This window comes from Charadrius vociferus, unplaced genomic scaffold (assembly GCF_000708025.1).
Source record: "Charadrius vociferus isolate BGI_N301 unplaced genomic scaffold, ASM70802v2 scaffold125, whole genome shotgun sequence".
Classification (NCBI taxonomy): domain Eukaryota; kingdom Metazoa; phylum Chordata; class Aves; order Charadriiformes; family Charadriidae; genus Charadrius; species Charadrius vociferus.
This window is the reverse complement of record NW_009649036.1, coordinates 2,082,549-2,099,808: the sequence shown is the minus strand read 5'-3', so window position 1 is coordinate 2,099,808 and position 17,260 is coordinate 2,082,549. Positions and strand designations below refer to the sequence as shown.

The window sequence follows — 17,260 nt, the reverse complement described above, 5'->3', positions numbered from 1 at the left end:
GGGGGCGGCTGGGAGCGGGCCATGGCCGCCTCACAGCGCAGCGCCCGGCGGCCAGCGCCGCCCAGACCCGCCCTGGCCCGCCCCTACGAGTCGTTCTTGATTCAGGTTTCAGCCGTGCGTCGAGCTTCTTCCCGGTGGTAAAGTCAGACGCTGTAAATCACCGGTCAGCAACGGTGTTTGGGTTAAAAGACGACGGAACGGCTGTCTTCCGTGAGGTTTTTGTTTGGATTGGTTTAGGTTTTGAAGCTTTTCTTTGAGGAGGCTGTTGGGATGGACCTGTTAGTACGCTTCATTTTAAACTCTTTTATGATTTAGGCATATAAGATACTAGTTATTGGCCCCCCGCTATGTTCTTCCAAATGGAGATGGAAGATTGTGCAGGACCGAAAAAAGGGAAGGTAGCTCGTCACCTGTGGAAACCCCACGTTAAGCTTCTGGGTTGTTTTGGTCAGTTTGTAAAAGCCCTTGTTTCAGACGGGGCAGATGCAGTCCCCCCGCGCTGCGCGGCAGGCCCTGCTTCCCTCCGCACTCGGGCTGCCCCTGCTGGGGAGCAAGGTGCTAAAACGGGGCCTGCCAATATCTGATGGGGGCTCAAAGTGCTGCGGCCAAAGTCAGGTCTTAAGAAATTGGCCAGTGGATGAAGATGCTATGGATCTTTAACCTGTAGTCTGGAGAGAATGGGTGTAAAGCCCTTGTGAGCTCCGTGTATTCAGAGTCGCTGGTGTGGCCAGAGGTTAACAGAAGAACAGCTTATGGGAAGGAATGAGGATTGAAGTTCGGTCATGGAGGGGAGTTTGGGCAAGAGCTGGTAGGGATGGGGCCTCACTGCATGGGGGAGAGGTGGCAGGCCATAGGAGATGGTCTGATGAAGTGTAAGTGATGTTGCTCCTGTGAGAAGGGGCAGCAACCATGGTGAGCAATGCTTTCTGAAGAACCTTGTCAGTAGCCTCTTCAGCTGCTTTCAGCATTGCCTTGTGGTCGTCCTCCATGTCTCCTCCCAGAAGAAATTAAAATCTCCTTTTCATTCCTAGGCAGAGCCAGTTGCCAGACTCCCCACCAGACTCTGGATCAGAACCATGTTCTCCACCACAGCTCCAAAGTAGGTCACATGAATTCTGCCTCTCTCAAGCTTGTAGGAAGTTCTCAAGCTCCTTTTCTTTCTCCTTACTTTCTTCTCTGTTTACTTCTTGCAGCCACATGGTATGACACTACGTGGCCCAGTGGGCTGCAGCCTCCACTCCCATGCCCATCTGCTGTGGCCCCCAGCAAGATTCCGTGCAGGTTCATGGAGACTTACTCTGACCCCAGTGCTGGTGGGCATCCCTGCACCACTCCCCAAGGCTGTTGTCTGAAGACAGAAAATGCTGTGGCTCCTTGGAATCATTCTACATCCTCCAGCTGTTTGGGTTTTAATTATTCATACTTTCAGCCAAATGCATCTCAGATTTCTAGGTAAATGATAAAGCTTTTATGCAAAGGATGAGACAGATATATAAAAAAAAAAAGTAGAGCTGGTAGAAGATGTGGTTTAAGACTGGTGTAAAATCCCCGTGAGTGTAGGGTTTTCCACAGGATGGCAGTGTTTAGACATTTTTGAGACATTTGTGGTTGTGGGTTCTTTAAACATCTTGATTGAAGTTCAGATTGGAAGTAGGAATGGATTTCAATCTTTAAAATGTTACAAGGCTAAGGAGGAATAAACAGCTGCATCATAATGGGATTATAAAAATAGGCGTTTTGCAATACCTATTGTAGGGATTTGTCCATAAGGATCTTGTAAGTGTTCTGACAAGTGACATGAGAGAAAAAAAAAATTGTCATATCTATGTAAGCAAGTGAAATGGTATTCATATACCATCTGCCATATTCACCCACCAGCATGTTGTGGATGCTTAATTATTTAAAATACACTGGCTAGTGCAAGTATCCAACCATGATACCTAGTAAGAATGAACTGCCTGATGCATGCCAGAGGGGTACCTCCCTGGTTATGCAGAGATAAAAGTGAATTCACCAGTGTCAGCCCGGGGCTTGCAGATGCTCTGTCTCCTGTACAGAGCTCAATTATGTGTTACGTGTGATTTGGGGAAGGAAGCTGGTCCTGGGTTTCTCAGTGGAGCTATTTGTGTTCTTTGTTTGTTTGGCAGTAGAAGGTGCCAGTTAATGAAAAGCATATTATTTTCTGAGGGAATACTTTGGTTATTGGAATTTAAGGCACAGAATACTTCTTGACCAAACGTGGAACTTTGGAACAAACCCAGAAAAAGAATAACAGTCAACATGGTGGCAAGACTTTTCTGCTCGTGGAGAAACCTTAGTTTGAGTACCTACTGGGCCTGACTGAGACCTGGAGTTTCGCTTGTTTTTTTGCCCATTCAGGAGTGGCCATCTGTGAGGATATTCTAGTTTAGATTTTATAATAGCAAAACTTTGGAACAAGGTTTTTTCCCTTTGCACAAAGGAGCATTTTTTTGAAGCCTCACTTTCTGGGAAAGGGGAAAACAGTTGTCCCTTGAGATCTAATGCATTAGTTTAACTGCTACTAGTGTTTTCTGTATAAGAAGGAAAGTGAGTTCATGCTGTTGCAGAACAATTATTCAAGATAAAGCTGTGATTTTAGTGTAAATGTCAGGAAACAATAAAACCCTGCTGCTTATGCACTGTGTAAATTTTTAAAAAAAGATCGACTTCTCTATTTGTATGAAATAAAAAACCAAACTCATTTATGTTTTGGAAGGAAAATTTGCATAATTCAGTTTTAAAAAGCCAACAACAATTTATTCCCCCTGGCAAATCAGAATTTGGATGACAATACAGTTAGGATGAGATACCTTGGTGTTCTCTGACTCTGAAATACCTGTATTTAAACTTATAAATGAGTAATTCAATGTGTGTTTTTAAAAAAGTATTTCTGCAGCATCAGGAAAAAAAAGGAAGCTCTCACAATTAATGGGAGATGCCACTGATTCTCCAGTTCAGTCTCAGGACTCCAGACAAGGTAAGCAACTGTGTGAAGATGAAATTTAGTGTTTCATGCCATAGACAAGTAAATATTTTAAGAGCACAGCTCCTGCTGGCTCTGCAAAGGTAGTGGTATTAACAGTCTTACTCCACTGCCAGGTTTGGAGGAATTTACCTTTTCAGTGTTTTTGAAAACCGGGACCTATTTATATTTGGTGAAGAGAGAAGAAGCGTTAGAGGTACATATTTCCTGAGGACTTTCTGGACAAAATATTCTGCCCTTCTCCACGTATAAGCCTACAGTACACAGATGATACCATACTCTGCTGACTTTGCTTGGTGCTAAGTTGGGTGGGCAAAGAAACCATCTTGAGTCAGCTTAACGGGGAATTAATGTGGTGGATGAGCAAACAGATTGCACTTTCCCTTTATCATCTCAACTCCGTTTTTCTTCTACAAAGTGTATCTATGTGCAAGCTTGGTGAAAGCTGTGTGTTCTTCCCCACCCCTTCCCCAAATTAATTTGGTTCATTGTTTTATCAAGATAAAAATGCTAAGCTTATACCAGTTGATAGAAAAATAGCTTATCAGGCATATACAGAAATGGATCAGCTTCTGTGAAGTGTGAGGCTCTCTGTGAATGAACAGTTTGTAATGAACAGTTTATCTGAGGAATTTCACCCTTGTCTGTTAGTGCAAAATCTGACAGTTGCCTGTTATTTCTTCAGAGTAAGTTATTTTTCAACATTAAATCAATCTTTTAGAAATCTTTTAATGAGTAGTATACTGGATTTAGTAGGTTACTTTTCCTTTGGTTTCTTTTATTTGATCAGTGTTGCTTGATTGTGAATACTCCTCTGTCTACTGCTGGAAAGAGAGGATGAGCAGATGCTTCTGTATCTAAAATTGCTATTGCTGTTTTTAATATGTAAAGCTTTGAAATATGCTTTCCTTGGGAGTCACTGTTAATAAAATCACACTGACACACATGCTATTGGAAAAAGAATACAGCCATTGGTTAAAGTGGCATGAGGATCATTTAGAAATGAGGTGTGAATTTCTTCACTGTGTTTTTTTTCTTATATTTTCACTCTGCTGTATGTCAGAAGTGGGGAATTGCAAACGAAGCTTGGGCCTGGAATGGTTCTGTAGGCTCTGTCTTACTGTGCTGTCTCTGGCTGTGGACAGATCTTAGCTTATATGCTCAATGACATATTTTTTCCTGTCCTTACTGTATCTCATTTATCTCTGTCTCTTATCACGTTCTCATCTGTCTTCACAAAATGTATAATATCTCAGAAAGCATTAACCAGTCAACCAGATGTAGTGATGAATGTGCTTGCTATTCAAAAACTGTGCCTCCTGCTCTGGAATGAAGTACCTGTTGCAGTGAGTTGGAGTATATTCAATTTAAACCTGTAGTAGAGAGAATGGGAAACATATGTAATTATTTTGCTTAATTGCTTCTTGTGGTGTTGCAGATTTACAATAAAATGCTTAGCTTCCCCCCCCGAAGGAAACCATCCTTTTGGAGAGAATAAAAATAGGAAGTGCTACTTGTACAATATTTTGCAAATCAGGAAAGCTGAAAAATTTATGTTCTAGGGCAAGGAAATATAACACAATCTTTTGGAATAACTGCAAAGGGCAATAAGATTTAAATATATATGCAATATATTTGTGCTTTATATGTATGTATATATATTTGAATATATTTATAAAAATGTTTATGCAGGATTTTTGGCTAGTCACAAAAGTAATAACTGAATTGTCACTATCTCTCTACAGCAACTGTTAAGGACTACGCAGCTGAAGTGCAAGAATATGACAGTGATGGACAGAATGCAGCTTTGGAAAAATGCTGTCAAGCTCTAACATGGCAACCATATCAAACTTCTCAGTGGAACAGCTTACTTAACTCTAGTTATGAAAAACTGTAAGCACTGTTGTTTGCATTTGGGAAAAGTGGTTTCTTGGGATTTTCTTTTCTGCTGGTATTGTAGTTTTATAGGAATAAATTATACACTTGGGATCACTTGTTCTTACTGAAAATAAGTCTGGAGAAGGAAGTGTAGCAGGCATGATGGAATATGAATCTGCAGACGTATCAGATAAGCAGAACTTTAAACACTGGTTAAAATTCATGCCAGTTTTTCTGATTTCCCTTCAGGGATTTAGGGGCAAAAGAAAAATGAGTTTAACTTAAAATACCTGTTAATTTTTGTTTATTTTGTCAAGCACATTGGCGCAAGTAATTACTGAAGATGTGGCATCTTCCCCTCTAATGGCCTAAAACAGTAAAGAAAAATTGAAATAGAACATAACTGTATTACTTCTGGGCTCATATAACATTAATAGTCTTAACAACTATAGACATATATCTATGACGTGTAACAGTTTAGTCAAAGATTCAGAGTTTTCCTGTATAAATCAGAACTGTAAATAATTTTTTTGGCACGTGACCTGGCAAAGGATGTTCCAAGGTCACTTTACATCACTGTTTTTTTCCATTCTAGTATTTAGGGAATGATCTCTTTTAACAAAAGTCCTTTTACAGTGTTGTTTATTCCCCAGGATTAGTGCAAACAATTTGTAACTGTCTCCACAGAACTTACATAGCATAGTAAATTTAAATTTTTTCTCTAGCCCAACCTGCTAAAAGCACTCGTGGAAGTTTGGAGTGTATCAGTGTCATTGCTGGACACTGATGTTCCTTATTTCTGCACAGCATGGTAGGGGCAATACACATCTTACTGTATCCCCCGCAACCCTTCCCCTAAGGTATTGACACGACAAGACAGCAGACAGCTCAGTGTCCACACCTTTCTACTCCTTGGGAACTGGTTGGGCCAAGAAACCTCCAGCTGTGTTTGTCATGTGAATTGTCACTCTAAATGGAAGTGGCTTCCAGCTCCTGTTACACTTTCAGTCAATGACTACATGGCAGCTGTGAGCTGATGGTGGTAGATTGCTCTCCTGCTGCTACCCAGTTTCTTGTTGGTTCCCATACACTTAAAATTGAAGTTCCAGACTCACATTTCTTGGTAGCTTGTGTCAACAATGTGATCCTGAGCATTAAATCATCCAAATACATGTACCATTGCCATTACTGCAGAAGAGTATTGAGATATTTGCAGAGGAAGTCAGTGTTACTTTTAAGTGAGGTCAATGGCAGTGTCTTTGTTCCAAGATGCACTGTAATTATGGCACAGTGCACAGATTTTCTGAGTAGTGATCCTGTATTCTGTTAGCCTCAAAAGAGTCATGTGCTTATCACTGCTTAGTATAGGTGGATTGGTACCTCAAAATTGCTGTGCCCATTTTAAGGGCATTTTTCAGGTTAATTATTATTTTCTATTTTATTCATCCAGTATTTTAACATTTTTATTACTTCATTTTCACAACAAAATGCTGTTAGCTGAGGTAGATTCATTAGAAAAGGTTACTCTACTGTTAATTATGCCCTGCATTGTGTCTGCTTGGCACTTTCTTAGCCCCTTGCCCCATTACTATTGTGACTGGTGGGACTCTATTCCAAAGATGTAGCCTGAAGACTCAAATTCTGAATATAAAGAGGAATTTGAAGAGTATTTCTAGGAGGGATGCTTGAATGACAGGGATATCTCTTGCTCCGTAGAAGTTCTTTCAAGTTTTACTATACTGCTTGGTACATTCTTTGTGCTATCAGATCAAAATATGTATTTGCTCTTAATTACTGTAAATGGCGTACTCAGAAAATGATAAACATGAAATTCCGCTTTGGGAGTCATTGTTCCAAACTATCCAACTTGGAGAAATGGAAATTTGTACTTTTGCTACTCAATCTGCTTGCCTGTGTGTAAGCAAATACTCTGAAATTGCTTTAAGAATATCAGCTAATGAACTTGCTTCACACCTAAATCTGAAAAATTACTTTTTTCCCCTGCTGTGAAACACACACATTTCCTACATAAATAGGAAGAATTACCAGTTGTAGGAGGAAACCAGTTGTAGGTGTTTAAGGCCAGGCTGGATGTGGCCTTGGGCAACCTGGTCTAGTGGAAGGTGTCCCTGCCTATGGCAGGGGGGGTGGAACTCGGTGATCTTCAAGGTCCCTTCCAACCTAAACCATTCTATGATTCTATGAAACTGAAGAAGTTTTGCTTCTTTAATAATGATGGTTTGAGGAGATGGTAGACACTTCATTATACTTTTAAATATGAATTAACATATGACTTAGTAGTTTTGAAGTAGTCACAAAGTAGTTTTCTCTTTATTCCCTGTCCCAGATAATTGGTGATTGTTTGAAAGGGGCCTTTTGTTCATAATTTATAAAAAGATAATAAAGTCTGTATGTTTCTTGTAAAGTCTGTACGTTTCTTGTAAAGTCTGTACATTTTGATTTTTCCAACTATTAATGTGCAAATGAATGGGTGGGTTCTGAAAAGCCATTCTTCAGTAATTGTGTTAATGAAAAGTTCTTAGTAGCATCAGACGAGATCATCATTATCAAACTTTCATCAGCAAGAAAAGCTAATGCCCATATAAGTGAACCTTGCCGTGTAGTCCTATTATTTCAGAATTATCCATCACTTAAATCAGAGGACTGGAAACATTGTTGGGGTGGTGAGTTCACTGGCTCTTTTAGAAAGATCTTTTGATACCTTTCCTTGTTTGCTGTGAATCATAAGGACAGAATACTCTTTCTTTTTGGGTGACAAATTAGCCCTTTGGATAAACAGAATAAGGTTTCCTTAGCTGAGGTAGGATGGACAACATTGTAAGGGAGAGTTTTATAGTCATCTGGCCAGAGGGTCAGTATCAATAGCTTTTCTTTTAGCCTGAGTAAAGCCTTAATCGAATCCCAGCAGCTTCTGCAGAAGCACTTGGTGCGGGAATTAGGGAACAAAATGGGCAGTCTTGCTGGCTCATTAGCACATTGTTGTGTGCAGCACTAGTTCAGCTCTGTTGTTTATAGCAGTTATAATGAATGCTTGAATACACTAAAAGGTTTGGTTGTGCTTCTAGGTGAACAGAGCTCCTTTATACTGGATTTGTAAGTGAGGATTATGTAAGCTTCTCCACCTCTGGTTCCAAACATTTAATGTGTCAGACTAGAATTAGAGTACACTTTATATGCATTTTCATTTTTACATCTCCAAAAGGCTAAGAAGAAAATACTGGTAGAAATGGTGATTGTAAAGATGTATTTAGGCTCCCATTTTCTCAGTAAAAATCAGATGGATTTTCAGGCCACATAAAATATAGAAACTGAAGATGTCACTCAAATATGCCTGTACTTAAAGTTGCTATTCTTTCTTCTTGTTTTTGTAGACCCGCTGTAGGATATCACATTGTCACAGATAAAGGATTTAATTTTTCAACAGCAGATGATGCCTTTGTGTGCCAGAAGAAGAATCATTTCCAAATCACAGTCCATATTCGAATCACTGGACATCCAAAATATATCAAAACTCAGCTGGGGGGAAAACCAATAGAAAAGTTTTACTTGAAAGCTTTTGGAATAAAGGCAAGTATTTCTCCTCTTTGTGATTATTACTTTTAATAAGTTAGTATGTGATTATCCACAGAATAAGGTAAATAATTGAAATGAACTCTTCGTGGGTTTGACCAAGAACTGATAAAAGAACACTCTTTTAAGTTACTAGTGACTTATGCGTGGAACCCTTCTGCAAAAAAGTGATGATTTATGGATGCTTGTGCTGATATCTGCTGAAAGACATCATCTTTGCCTGTTTGCCATGGGTTCACTGACTTCCCTCTGTGGACAGAGTACCCATTGGTCCATAAGATGTGTTGAAAAAAAAACAATTTACAAAGCAAAGAAAAAGAATCAAATATGTTTTTTCCAAACAGTTCACATGTAGAAACCCAATGAAATTACCCCATTTCTCTTCCATTTTCATTTTAAGAACCAAATTCTTCCCAGCCAGTATGCATCCACAAGCTTGCATAAACAGTAGTAGAAATTTTAATCTTTCTGAAAGATTTTACCAGTTTTTTTACTTACAACCAAAATTCAGTGATTTAAAAAATCCATGTAGTTGTTTTACAAGGCAGTTACTACCAGTTTTGCTAAATGCATTCTAATGAAGAACAAATTAGTGAATATTACTGTCATCTGTTCCCATCTGAAGCAAAGTGCTGCTTGGTACCATTCCAGAAAGGTACAGAAATTTTACATTAAAATAACTTATAGAACTACCTTGCATAGGTTGAGTTCTTGTGTTGAATAGCTACATTTATGCTTTGGGATAGAATGAGCCCATAACAGTCTAGATTCAGAAAGCAATTTTTCTTTTGAAAATTAATGCATGACTTCTCATTTTTTTTTTCCCTTTCAAATTATATCCACAGAATGATTTGGGGCTTCAGACTAGCTGGAACACAGCACTGTCAGGTGTCAAGTGATCAGGAGTCTATTCCTATGTTACTTTCTATACAGTTTTCTACTGTTTCAGACACAATTTGCCTATTAATTTCTATTGCAAATTTTATGTTTGAAAATGTAATATTCTTGTTATTTTTGAAAATTCTTTTTTCTTTATAGGTGGAAGCTCCAAATCAAACAGTTGCTATTGAACAGTCTCAGTCAGATCGAAGCAAAAAAACTTTCCAGCCCGTTAAGTAAGAATTTTGAGAAATTTATTCTATTTTATGTCAATACTTGATTGGTCAGAAATGTGAAGTAGTTGTTCCTTGGAAACTTGTAGCAGCTCTAAGCCAGTCTTCTGATCTTAATCCAAATTCCATTCTGGGTGTGCACATAGAATCACAGTAGTAATATATACCTGGTCTGCTTTCATTAACAAAAATTTTCAGCAGCTGTACAAATGTTTTAAGTGTGCCTATCCAAAATATCTATATTCAGCTAGCATCACTGTTGTACGGTGTTTAGAGCTGTGTGGCAGATGCATTTCCCATCTTAAGAAATGTCAGTAATACTCCTGTTCTACATGGGCATGAGATCTATTTGCAGTGCTTTTAAGGGGGAGTGCCTCTGCTAGAAACATACGTGCAGCTTCTTCCTGGAATTTTCTGCCATTCTTCTGCATCTTAACTCACTGGCAGAATCAATGTTTGTTCTTCTGGCATAAGTATCTTCTGTTGGAGCTGTTCTGTTCTCTAGAAATAATTGAAAAAAAACTTAAACCAGGAAAAGATAAGACAGCGTCAGGTTTGACAGGACAGTGCCAGCATAAAGGCTGCAGTATATAATCTGCAAAAATGAACTTTGAGCTTGGGAGAAGAGCTTGATTTTCACTTAATTACCTCTATCATGGCATTTGTCTTCATTTTGCATACTGAAGAATAAATTATGGGTGTAAATTGTTTCATGGGTGATGATGGTGTAGTTTTCATTTGTACCAGATAAGAATGCTGAGAGTGGACTGTTGTTTTCTCTATGCAAACTCTTTATTCATATTATTTATCTCTTGCAGAAGCAGTATGTATTTGAGACATAGGTCTATATTTTATAATTCTAGACATAAAAATTAGGTGCAGGTGAAAAAAGGGACAAGCAGTAAAAATTACTTATTTTAATGTGGGAATTCAGATCCAGTAATAAGCAATGTTACCCTTGGCAAGCAACAAATACCCATCGTATGGAACACATAGTTTTATTACATTAAAGACTGTGTACAAACAGAGCAAGAAACACAAGACTACTATTACTAAGAACAGTCTCCCACTGCTGTTGCTTTATCCTGTTTGTTTATCTCCTTGACATAGTCACTGTGTTTTTAATGCATTTTTATAAAGCAGGGTTACTGCATTTTTACTGGGGTTCCTCTGTTTTTTCATTTGTCAGTTTTTCTCAAAACTGTTTTAATGAGTTTGAGGAAACATGGCTTGAGCCACGTAGATCTCCAAGTGCTTATTTCTCTGATCTTGTTTTCTTTTCTGTTTTAGAGTTGATCTGCCAGGGGACCAGGTAACTAAAGTAACACTGGGAAGGTTGCACTTCAGTGAAACAACAGCAAATAATATGAGAAAAAAGGGGAAACCTAATCCTGATCAGAGGTATTGCTGTAGCTAGTTGGCCTGTGTGTGTGAAGTGGGAAAGAGGAGGTCTGCTTTAGAATGGAGCTGATGTTTGTGAAAAATCTCAGCATTGCCAAATCCTGTGATTTTTTAAATTTCAAATTCTGTGATACTTGGTATCTGCTTACAGGCCTCTCTTCTAGAGTCACAGAATGATGTGAGAATAAAAGAAAATATATCATCCTCATGGTTAGAGATTGTTTCAGGAAATCACAGCTAGAATGTTGGCTGATGAAATCAGGCAGCCAAAAAAACCAAATAATGATCATTTTCTTTTGGGGAAGGAAGGGTCTTCATCTTTGAGTCTTCCTAAATTAAACTTGTCAAAATTACTGTAATCTTTGTTCATTTGCAGTGATTGTGGGGCTTGAAAGAGCATATTACTTGAGAGTGAAGGAAATATTTTTTCTTTCATATTGTAACTTAAATATATTTTTAAAAATGTTCTGGCTATCTTTTTATGTATCAGTAATAGCAGTTGCATTTAAAACATTTTTTTTTTCTGTGAGAAGACATTACTTCAGTTATTATCTTGATTAAATCAATTTTAAATTAGATACTTCATGCTGGTAGTTGGACTGTATGCTGTCTCTCAGGACCAATTCTACCTACTGTCTGCAAATGTCTCTGAAAAGATCATTGTGAGGGTAGGTAGAAATTTATATTGCTTTCATGTGAAAAGTATTTACAAAACTGTTTTGATATACACAGGAGACTATGGGGGGTGGTTCTTGGGCATAAAAATTATCATTGAATCAAAAAGATTGAGGAACAAAAAATTACAGTTGCATATTGTATGAGTATGTTGTTATCTTTTAATTACTGGGATTTTAAAACGTTAAAAGTAGAGCTGTAGAAGAATTCAAACAAAAGCTTGTTGTGAATTCCAATACAAAATATGTTGATTCTTCCAGATTGCTTTTTCTTTGAGCTGAAACAATTTCGTGCACTCGCCAGGAATTTGGTAAACACTTTCATTGGCTAGATGCTTCATTTTCAAAGCAGGATGAGAATGAAAAAAAGTGCAAGGAAAGAAGGTCGAGCAGCTCTAGGAAGATTAAGACCCATAGCTGCCCCTTTCCAGTGTGTTTTCAGATCGTCCCAGCTCTTAATTTCGTGGTTGTAATACAGATTTCAAAATAGAAAAATGAAGAATTGGTCTCTCTTCCTCATGACCATTGTTATTCAGTCTGATACGCAAAAAGTTTTCCTTTTAGTATTCAGCTTTAGCCTACAGTTAGAATTAGACTTGGAAGAGAGAAAACCTCAGAGCTCTATTGTAACAGGAGGGTTAGGATTTAGGAGAGAGATGAAGTGTAGAGCCCCAACGTGAGTGCGGTTGCGAGGGGGCTGCCAAAAGCTTTCAGTCCTGGTGCGTTTTCTGTGTGACCGATAGCTGATGGTTAATGTTTGAACTGGGCATAGTCTAGGGTATGGGAAACACATGTGCCATGTGGTGGGGCTGCCAAGGATGGTGAGGGCCTCTGGAAGATTGCAGTCCAGCAAACTTTGTCATGTGGGCCAATCAAGGAGCTTCTTGTTTGCACGGAGTCTTTCTAGGCCTCGACGTACGGCAAGGGATAGGCTCAGCGTTTTGTTTTGGAGTCGAGTAAGACCAAGAGCTCTAGTGTAATAAATGGGGCTGGGAAGGGGCTTCCAAAGAAAGGTGAGGGCTGTCAAGAGCTTTTAGTCCTAGCATCACTTTTTGTAGGCCATTGCTTGGGTCCTTTCTAATGGCTACGCTTATGATTCCAGCCTGGTTTAGTATTAGGGTTTGGAGAGAGCAAAAGTGCAAATCCCCAGTATGTGCAATGTTGCACAGGGGCTGCCAAAGGAAGACGAGGGCTTTCCGATGGGTTCAGTCCTGGCTCCTTTTTTGTCTGGGCCATAACTTCGTGTCCTCTTGTGCCATAAACCCTCTTCCTGCAGTTACGGTTAGGTTTTTGGAAGGCAATATGGCCGAGAGCTCCTTTCTGGGTGGAGCTGCAAAAGGGATTTGAAAGCAGTGTTTGGAATTCAGTAGTTTTCTGCCCTGCTGAGAAGTTTTATCATCCTGGCTGTGGCTGTGGGTTTTTTTATTTCAGGACACCGAAGCATTGTGTTTGTGTCAATTCTGTATATTTAATTTTCGGTTTTTGTCCATTAGTTTCCAGAATACTGCTTTCATCTGAATTTCTCTTTCTGCATCTAGCAGTGTTACAAATATCATCTCTTTACTAATTTGGGAAAACTGTTGAGTTGTCACATTTGACTCATCCTTGGGATTATTGTTACCTTATAAGATATGTATTTTTATGTAAGATTTAGAAATTTACATTTTTCTACTGTTTTTAACGTTAGATTCTTTTGAAATTTTAATAAAAAGAGCTCCTTCAATGTGAGTGAGACAGTTTTTTAATAGGAATCCAGGGAATGAGATTTTGCAAACCTGGCCACTATTCCAGACAAAGAAAAAAGAAGGCAGAAAAGCAGAAGGATCAAGAGGCTGTGATTTGATGTGGTGAAAACATCAACAGGAAAGCTGAAAAGAAAAAAAAGTCATTTTCCATATGTCTGACAGGGCTTCAGTGGCAGGGGACAGTGAGCCAGCCACTGGCTACCTTAAAGTGGCAAAGCTGTGCAAACGCACTGCGAGAGAGAGCAACTTATGTTCTGGCCCTTTATACACTCAAACATAACATAACAAAACTACCAGCTGAGTAGTGGTTATCAGGCATATCAGATCATGCTCTAATTGTGGCAAACAGGGATAAGTGCACAGCACCATGCCTTGTAGTTGGCAAAGCATTGTGAAAGCCTGGCTTCTTTAAATGAGTACAAACTTTTTATTGCAATCATACTTTGTTCAGACTCCAATTTTAAAGCCTGAATTCAAAGATTAAAAAAAAAAAAAAAGAACAAAATTAATTACTAAAATCAAATGCCATTTCTAATTATACACACTCCATTGCTTTTTTGGTGTTCTTTGAAAGACCTTGTTTCCTTGACATGAAATTTCTGAGTTCATTTTAAACATTACAGAGGATTTTATGAACCACGTGCGTTTAATCTCTGCCTTGTTTGCTCCTTTCTGATTTCCAGTCTCAGCTAAAATTTGTTGGTAAATAAATGGTTACATGGCATAATGTCAAAGTTAAAATTTGGAAAGCTTTGGACATTGAATTCAAGGGAAAAAGCAATGAGGCCAATGCTGTATGAGTAGAAACAGTTACTTAGAAGTGACTCCACTCTGATTTTTTTCTGTTGGTGTGTTAGAAAAGCTCTTGAATACAATTTCAATATTAAAGATTTGGCACTTCATTCTCCCTGAATTCCTGATGGAATAAGCAATAGTACATCTATGCTATACTGTATCTTTAAACATAATATTTTTTTCTTCCAGGCATCTAACCCAGGGCAGTTTGAGAATGACAGTGATGTACTGTGGCAGCGAGGACATGTTCCAGAGACGATAGTCTATCATGGTCGAGTAGGAATTAACACAGATGCACCAGACGAAGCACTGGTTGTCTGTGGAAATGCAAAAGTTATGGGCAGAGTCATGCACCCATCTGACAGCCGAGCAAAACAGAATATCCGGGAGGTGAGGGCTGTGCAGTATTTAGGGCATTTACGTTTGCACCACAGCACATGTGTGGATCATTGTTCTGACATGCGAAGCAGCTTCTTTATCCTGGGTGTGCTGAAATGCTGTCCTAAAGAAATCGGTGTACTGCTGTGCTCTGTAGAGCCACCGCCTATGGACTTTGGAAGAGGCTGTCCATAGAAGCTGGGGATATCTACGTAAATGGGAGTTGTCAGAATGAAGAGTAGCTGGCAATACAAATACAAATAACACTCTGTTAATGGGGAATGGGAAAAATGTCCATATTTTTTGATACAAAGATTGGCCAAGTGGCCGTGTCAGGCTTGTTGCTATCTCACTGAAGTCCTAGATGCCATGACCACTCGCAATGTTTCAACATATGAATCTTGGTATTTGTCCAACTAGGTTGATACGAATGAGCAGTTGAGAAGAATAACACAAATGAGGCTGGTGGAGTATGACTACAAGCCTGAATTTGCATCTGTTATGGGGATAAAAAATACCCATGAAACAGGTATTCAGTCAGCTCTGTTCCCATTTTTCATTAACTTCCGCTCTTGTTCATTGTACTATACTGCCTTTTAACAACCTGCTATTTCATCCTCATTTCTTAGGATACTATAATTACACACTTTTCTGTGTTTCTCTTGTGATATAAAAATGCCAAAATTAAGTATTTCTGGTAATTTTCCCACTTCTGTTTCAATTTTTAAAGGTAGAAGGTTATTTTTACAGAGTTTTAATGAAAATGAAGTATGTGATCACAAACATTTTTTTTCTTATTGCAGAGAAATGGGAATTCTAAAAGTTTCTGCTTGTTTTCTGTGGAATGGGGAAAAAAAAAAAAAAGTGAAATCCTGGATTTTTTTCTACCACAGAGAAATTCTAGATCATGTTTGGCCCTACCTGTAGCTTTTAGGATGGTCAACTCAAAGTACACAACCATGGTCAATAATATTCCACTGTGTTTCCTGACTTTATGTTATCTTGTGAACAGGAATAATAGCCCAGGAAGTGAAGGAGCTTTTGCCTCAAGCTGTTAGAGAAGTTGGAGATGTTTCTTGTAATGATGGAGAAAAAATAGAAAACTTCCTCATGGTTGACAAGGTATGGTCTTGTAAGAGAAAGTGGGTGCGTGTATTTAGACTGTTCCTTTCATCTATGGAGCTATAAACACACGCTATGCTTAATACAAAGCTGTAGGCCTCCACATGTATTTACAAAAATAGTGTTTGGCAAATCATTCAGAAAAACTGAACCACCAGGTGTTAGTAAATGGCTGAATCTTTTAATGACAAAAAGTATTTACATTAACATCTCATTATAATAATAAATAAACATACAATAAAAGAGAAAAGAAAAAAACCCTAACTTTACTGAATAAAGGTGGATAGCAATTTCATAGCATTGGTCCAACAAGGGGGACTCCAAAAGATTCTTTTGTGTTTAAGTTAATTAAGTGCTCTAATGGTGAATTAAGCAATGATGGCATTCTATTTGTTAAATAAAAGCTTCCTTAATTTAATCCTGGTATAATCACTTCATACCATATACAAATGCTAACTCTCTGTCCTCTGTGGGAAGGTTTGTTTGGCCATCTGAAATCCTTATTATAGCTTCAAAATAATATACTATAAAAAGTTTGTGGCACACAAAGTAATTACCATGCCCATAGGTTGGAAACAATGCCTTAGTCTGTTCTCCTGTGCTCTCTTCCCCTACTTTTGCTGTAGAAATAGGACTGTAAGGGACTGTCAGTCACAGAGTCCAGTCACACATGACTGCAGACAGCGCTTGTCCACAACATTGCTCAGAGTGGCCCCTCTGTTGTGCACTGGTTCACTGCAGGTCAAGGACTACTTCCCAGGTGTTTTTTTTTTTCCCCTGCTTACAGCTGATAATGGGAAGAGGGAGGTTTTACAGATTGGTAACCTTGTTTTGTCTGGATGATGTCATGGGCATGATCCTGTGTTCATGATAATCATGCATTCCTTCATTATTCTATAGAAAACACAAGCTTACACCATGAAAGTTGGAGAAAATATCTATAAAAATACTGTATTTCACTTGTCTTTTTACAGGCTACAAATAAGTTACATTCATAGGTTAAATTTCCTAGGCTGTATTCCATATAAAGGAAGCATGAATTAGACACTTTGAATAATGCTGTGGAAAGAGCACTTTCTAGCAATACTGTTGAAAATGAGACTTGTAGAAAATTTGCTGTATTTGGTCATGGTTCCAGCCTGTAGCTGATTTCTAGATGCTCATAGAAGAGCAGTGGTGTCACTATCTGTCAGATAGTGACACCAGGTTCGTTTTGCCCTTTAGCCCTTCCTGTTACATTGTGTGGCAGCTGTATTTGCATTTTTGAGCTCCCCCACAAAACTGCTTTGGGGTAGTCTTTTTTTTTTTTTTTTTTTTTCAGACAAAACTTTTAGGTTGAACAATTGAGCATTTGATTTAGTGGAAAAAAAATGCTCAAAAATGTGTCTAATGGAAATATCACTTTTTGCTGAAACATCAAGCAAAATGCTGTCTGTAACAGTGCCTCACAGCACTGCTGTTTGAGCCCATCACCTTCCCTTTCTCCTCTGTACTTGGATTTCTGGACAGTGCTTGCCAGGATGTGCTCCAGGGATGTGACCTAGCAAAGGGAGAAAGCCT

General features: G+C 38.6%; 1 protein-coding gene across 1 annotated transcript in view; it reads left to right on the top strand.

Moving 5' to 3' along the window:
- Positions 1 to 21: 21 nt before the first annotated feature.
- MYRFL (myelin regulatory factor-like) overlaps positions 22 to 17,260 on the top strand; it is a 135,212-nt gene continuing 117,973 nt past the window's right edge. The window contains exons 1-10 of the mRNA XM_009887832.1: positions 22 to 137; positions 1,032 to 1,099; positions 4,750 to 4,897; positions 8,275 to 8,470; positions 9,512 to 9,588; positions 10,876 to 10,986; positions 11,564 to 11,654; positions 14,390 to 14,590; positions 14,999 to 15,107; positions 15,591 to 15,700. Of these exons, the coding sequence (XP_009886134.1) occupies positions 22 to 137; positions 1,032 to 1,099; positions 4,750 to 4,897; positions 8,275 to 8,470; positions 9,512 to 9,588; positions 10,876 to 10,986; positions 11,564 to 11,654; positions 14,390 to 14,590; positions 14,999 to 15,107; positions 15,591 to 15,700 (1,227 nt within the window). The remainder of the gene's footprint in view (positions 138 to 1,031; positions 1,100 to 4,749; positions 4,898 to 8,274; positions 8,471 to 9,511; positions 9,589 to 10,875; positions 10,987 to 11,563; positions 11,655 to 14,389; positions 14,591 to 14,998; positions 15,108 to 15,590; positions 15,701 to 17,260) is intronic.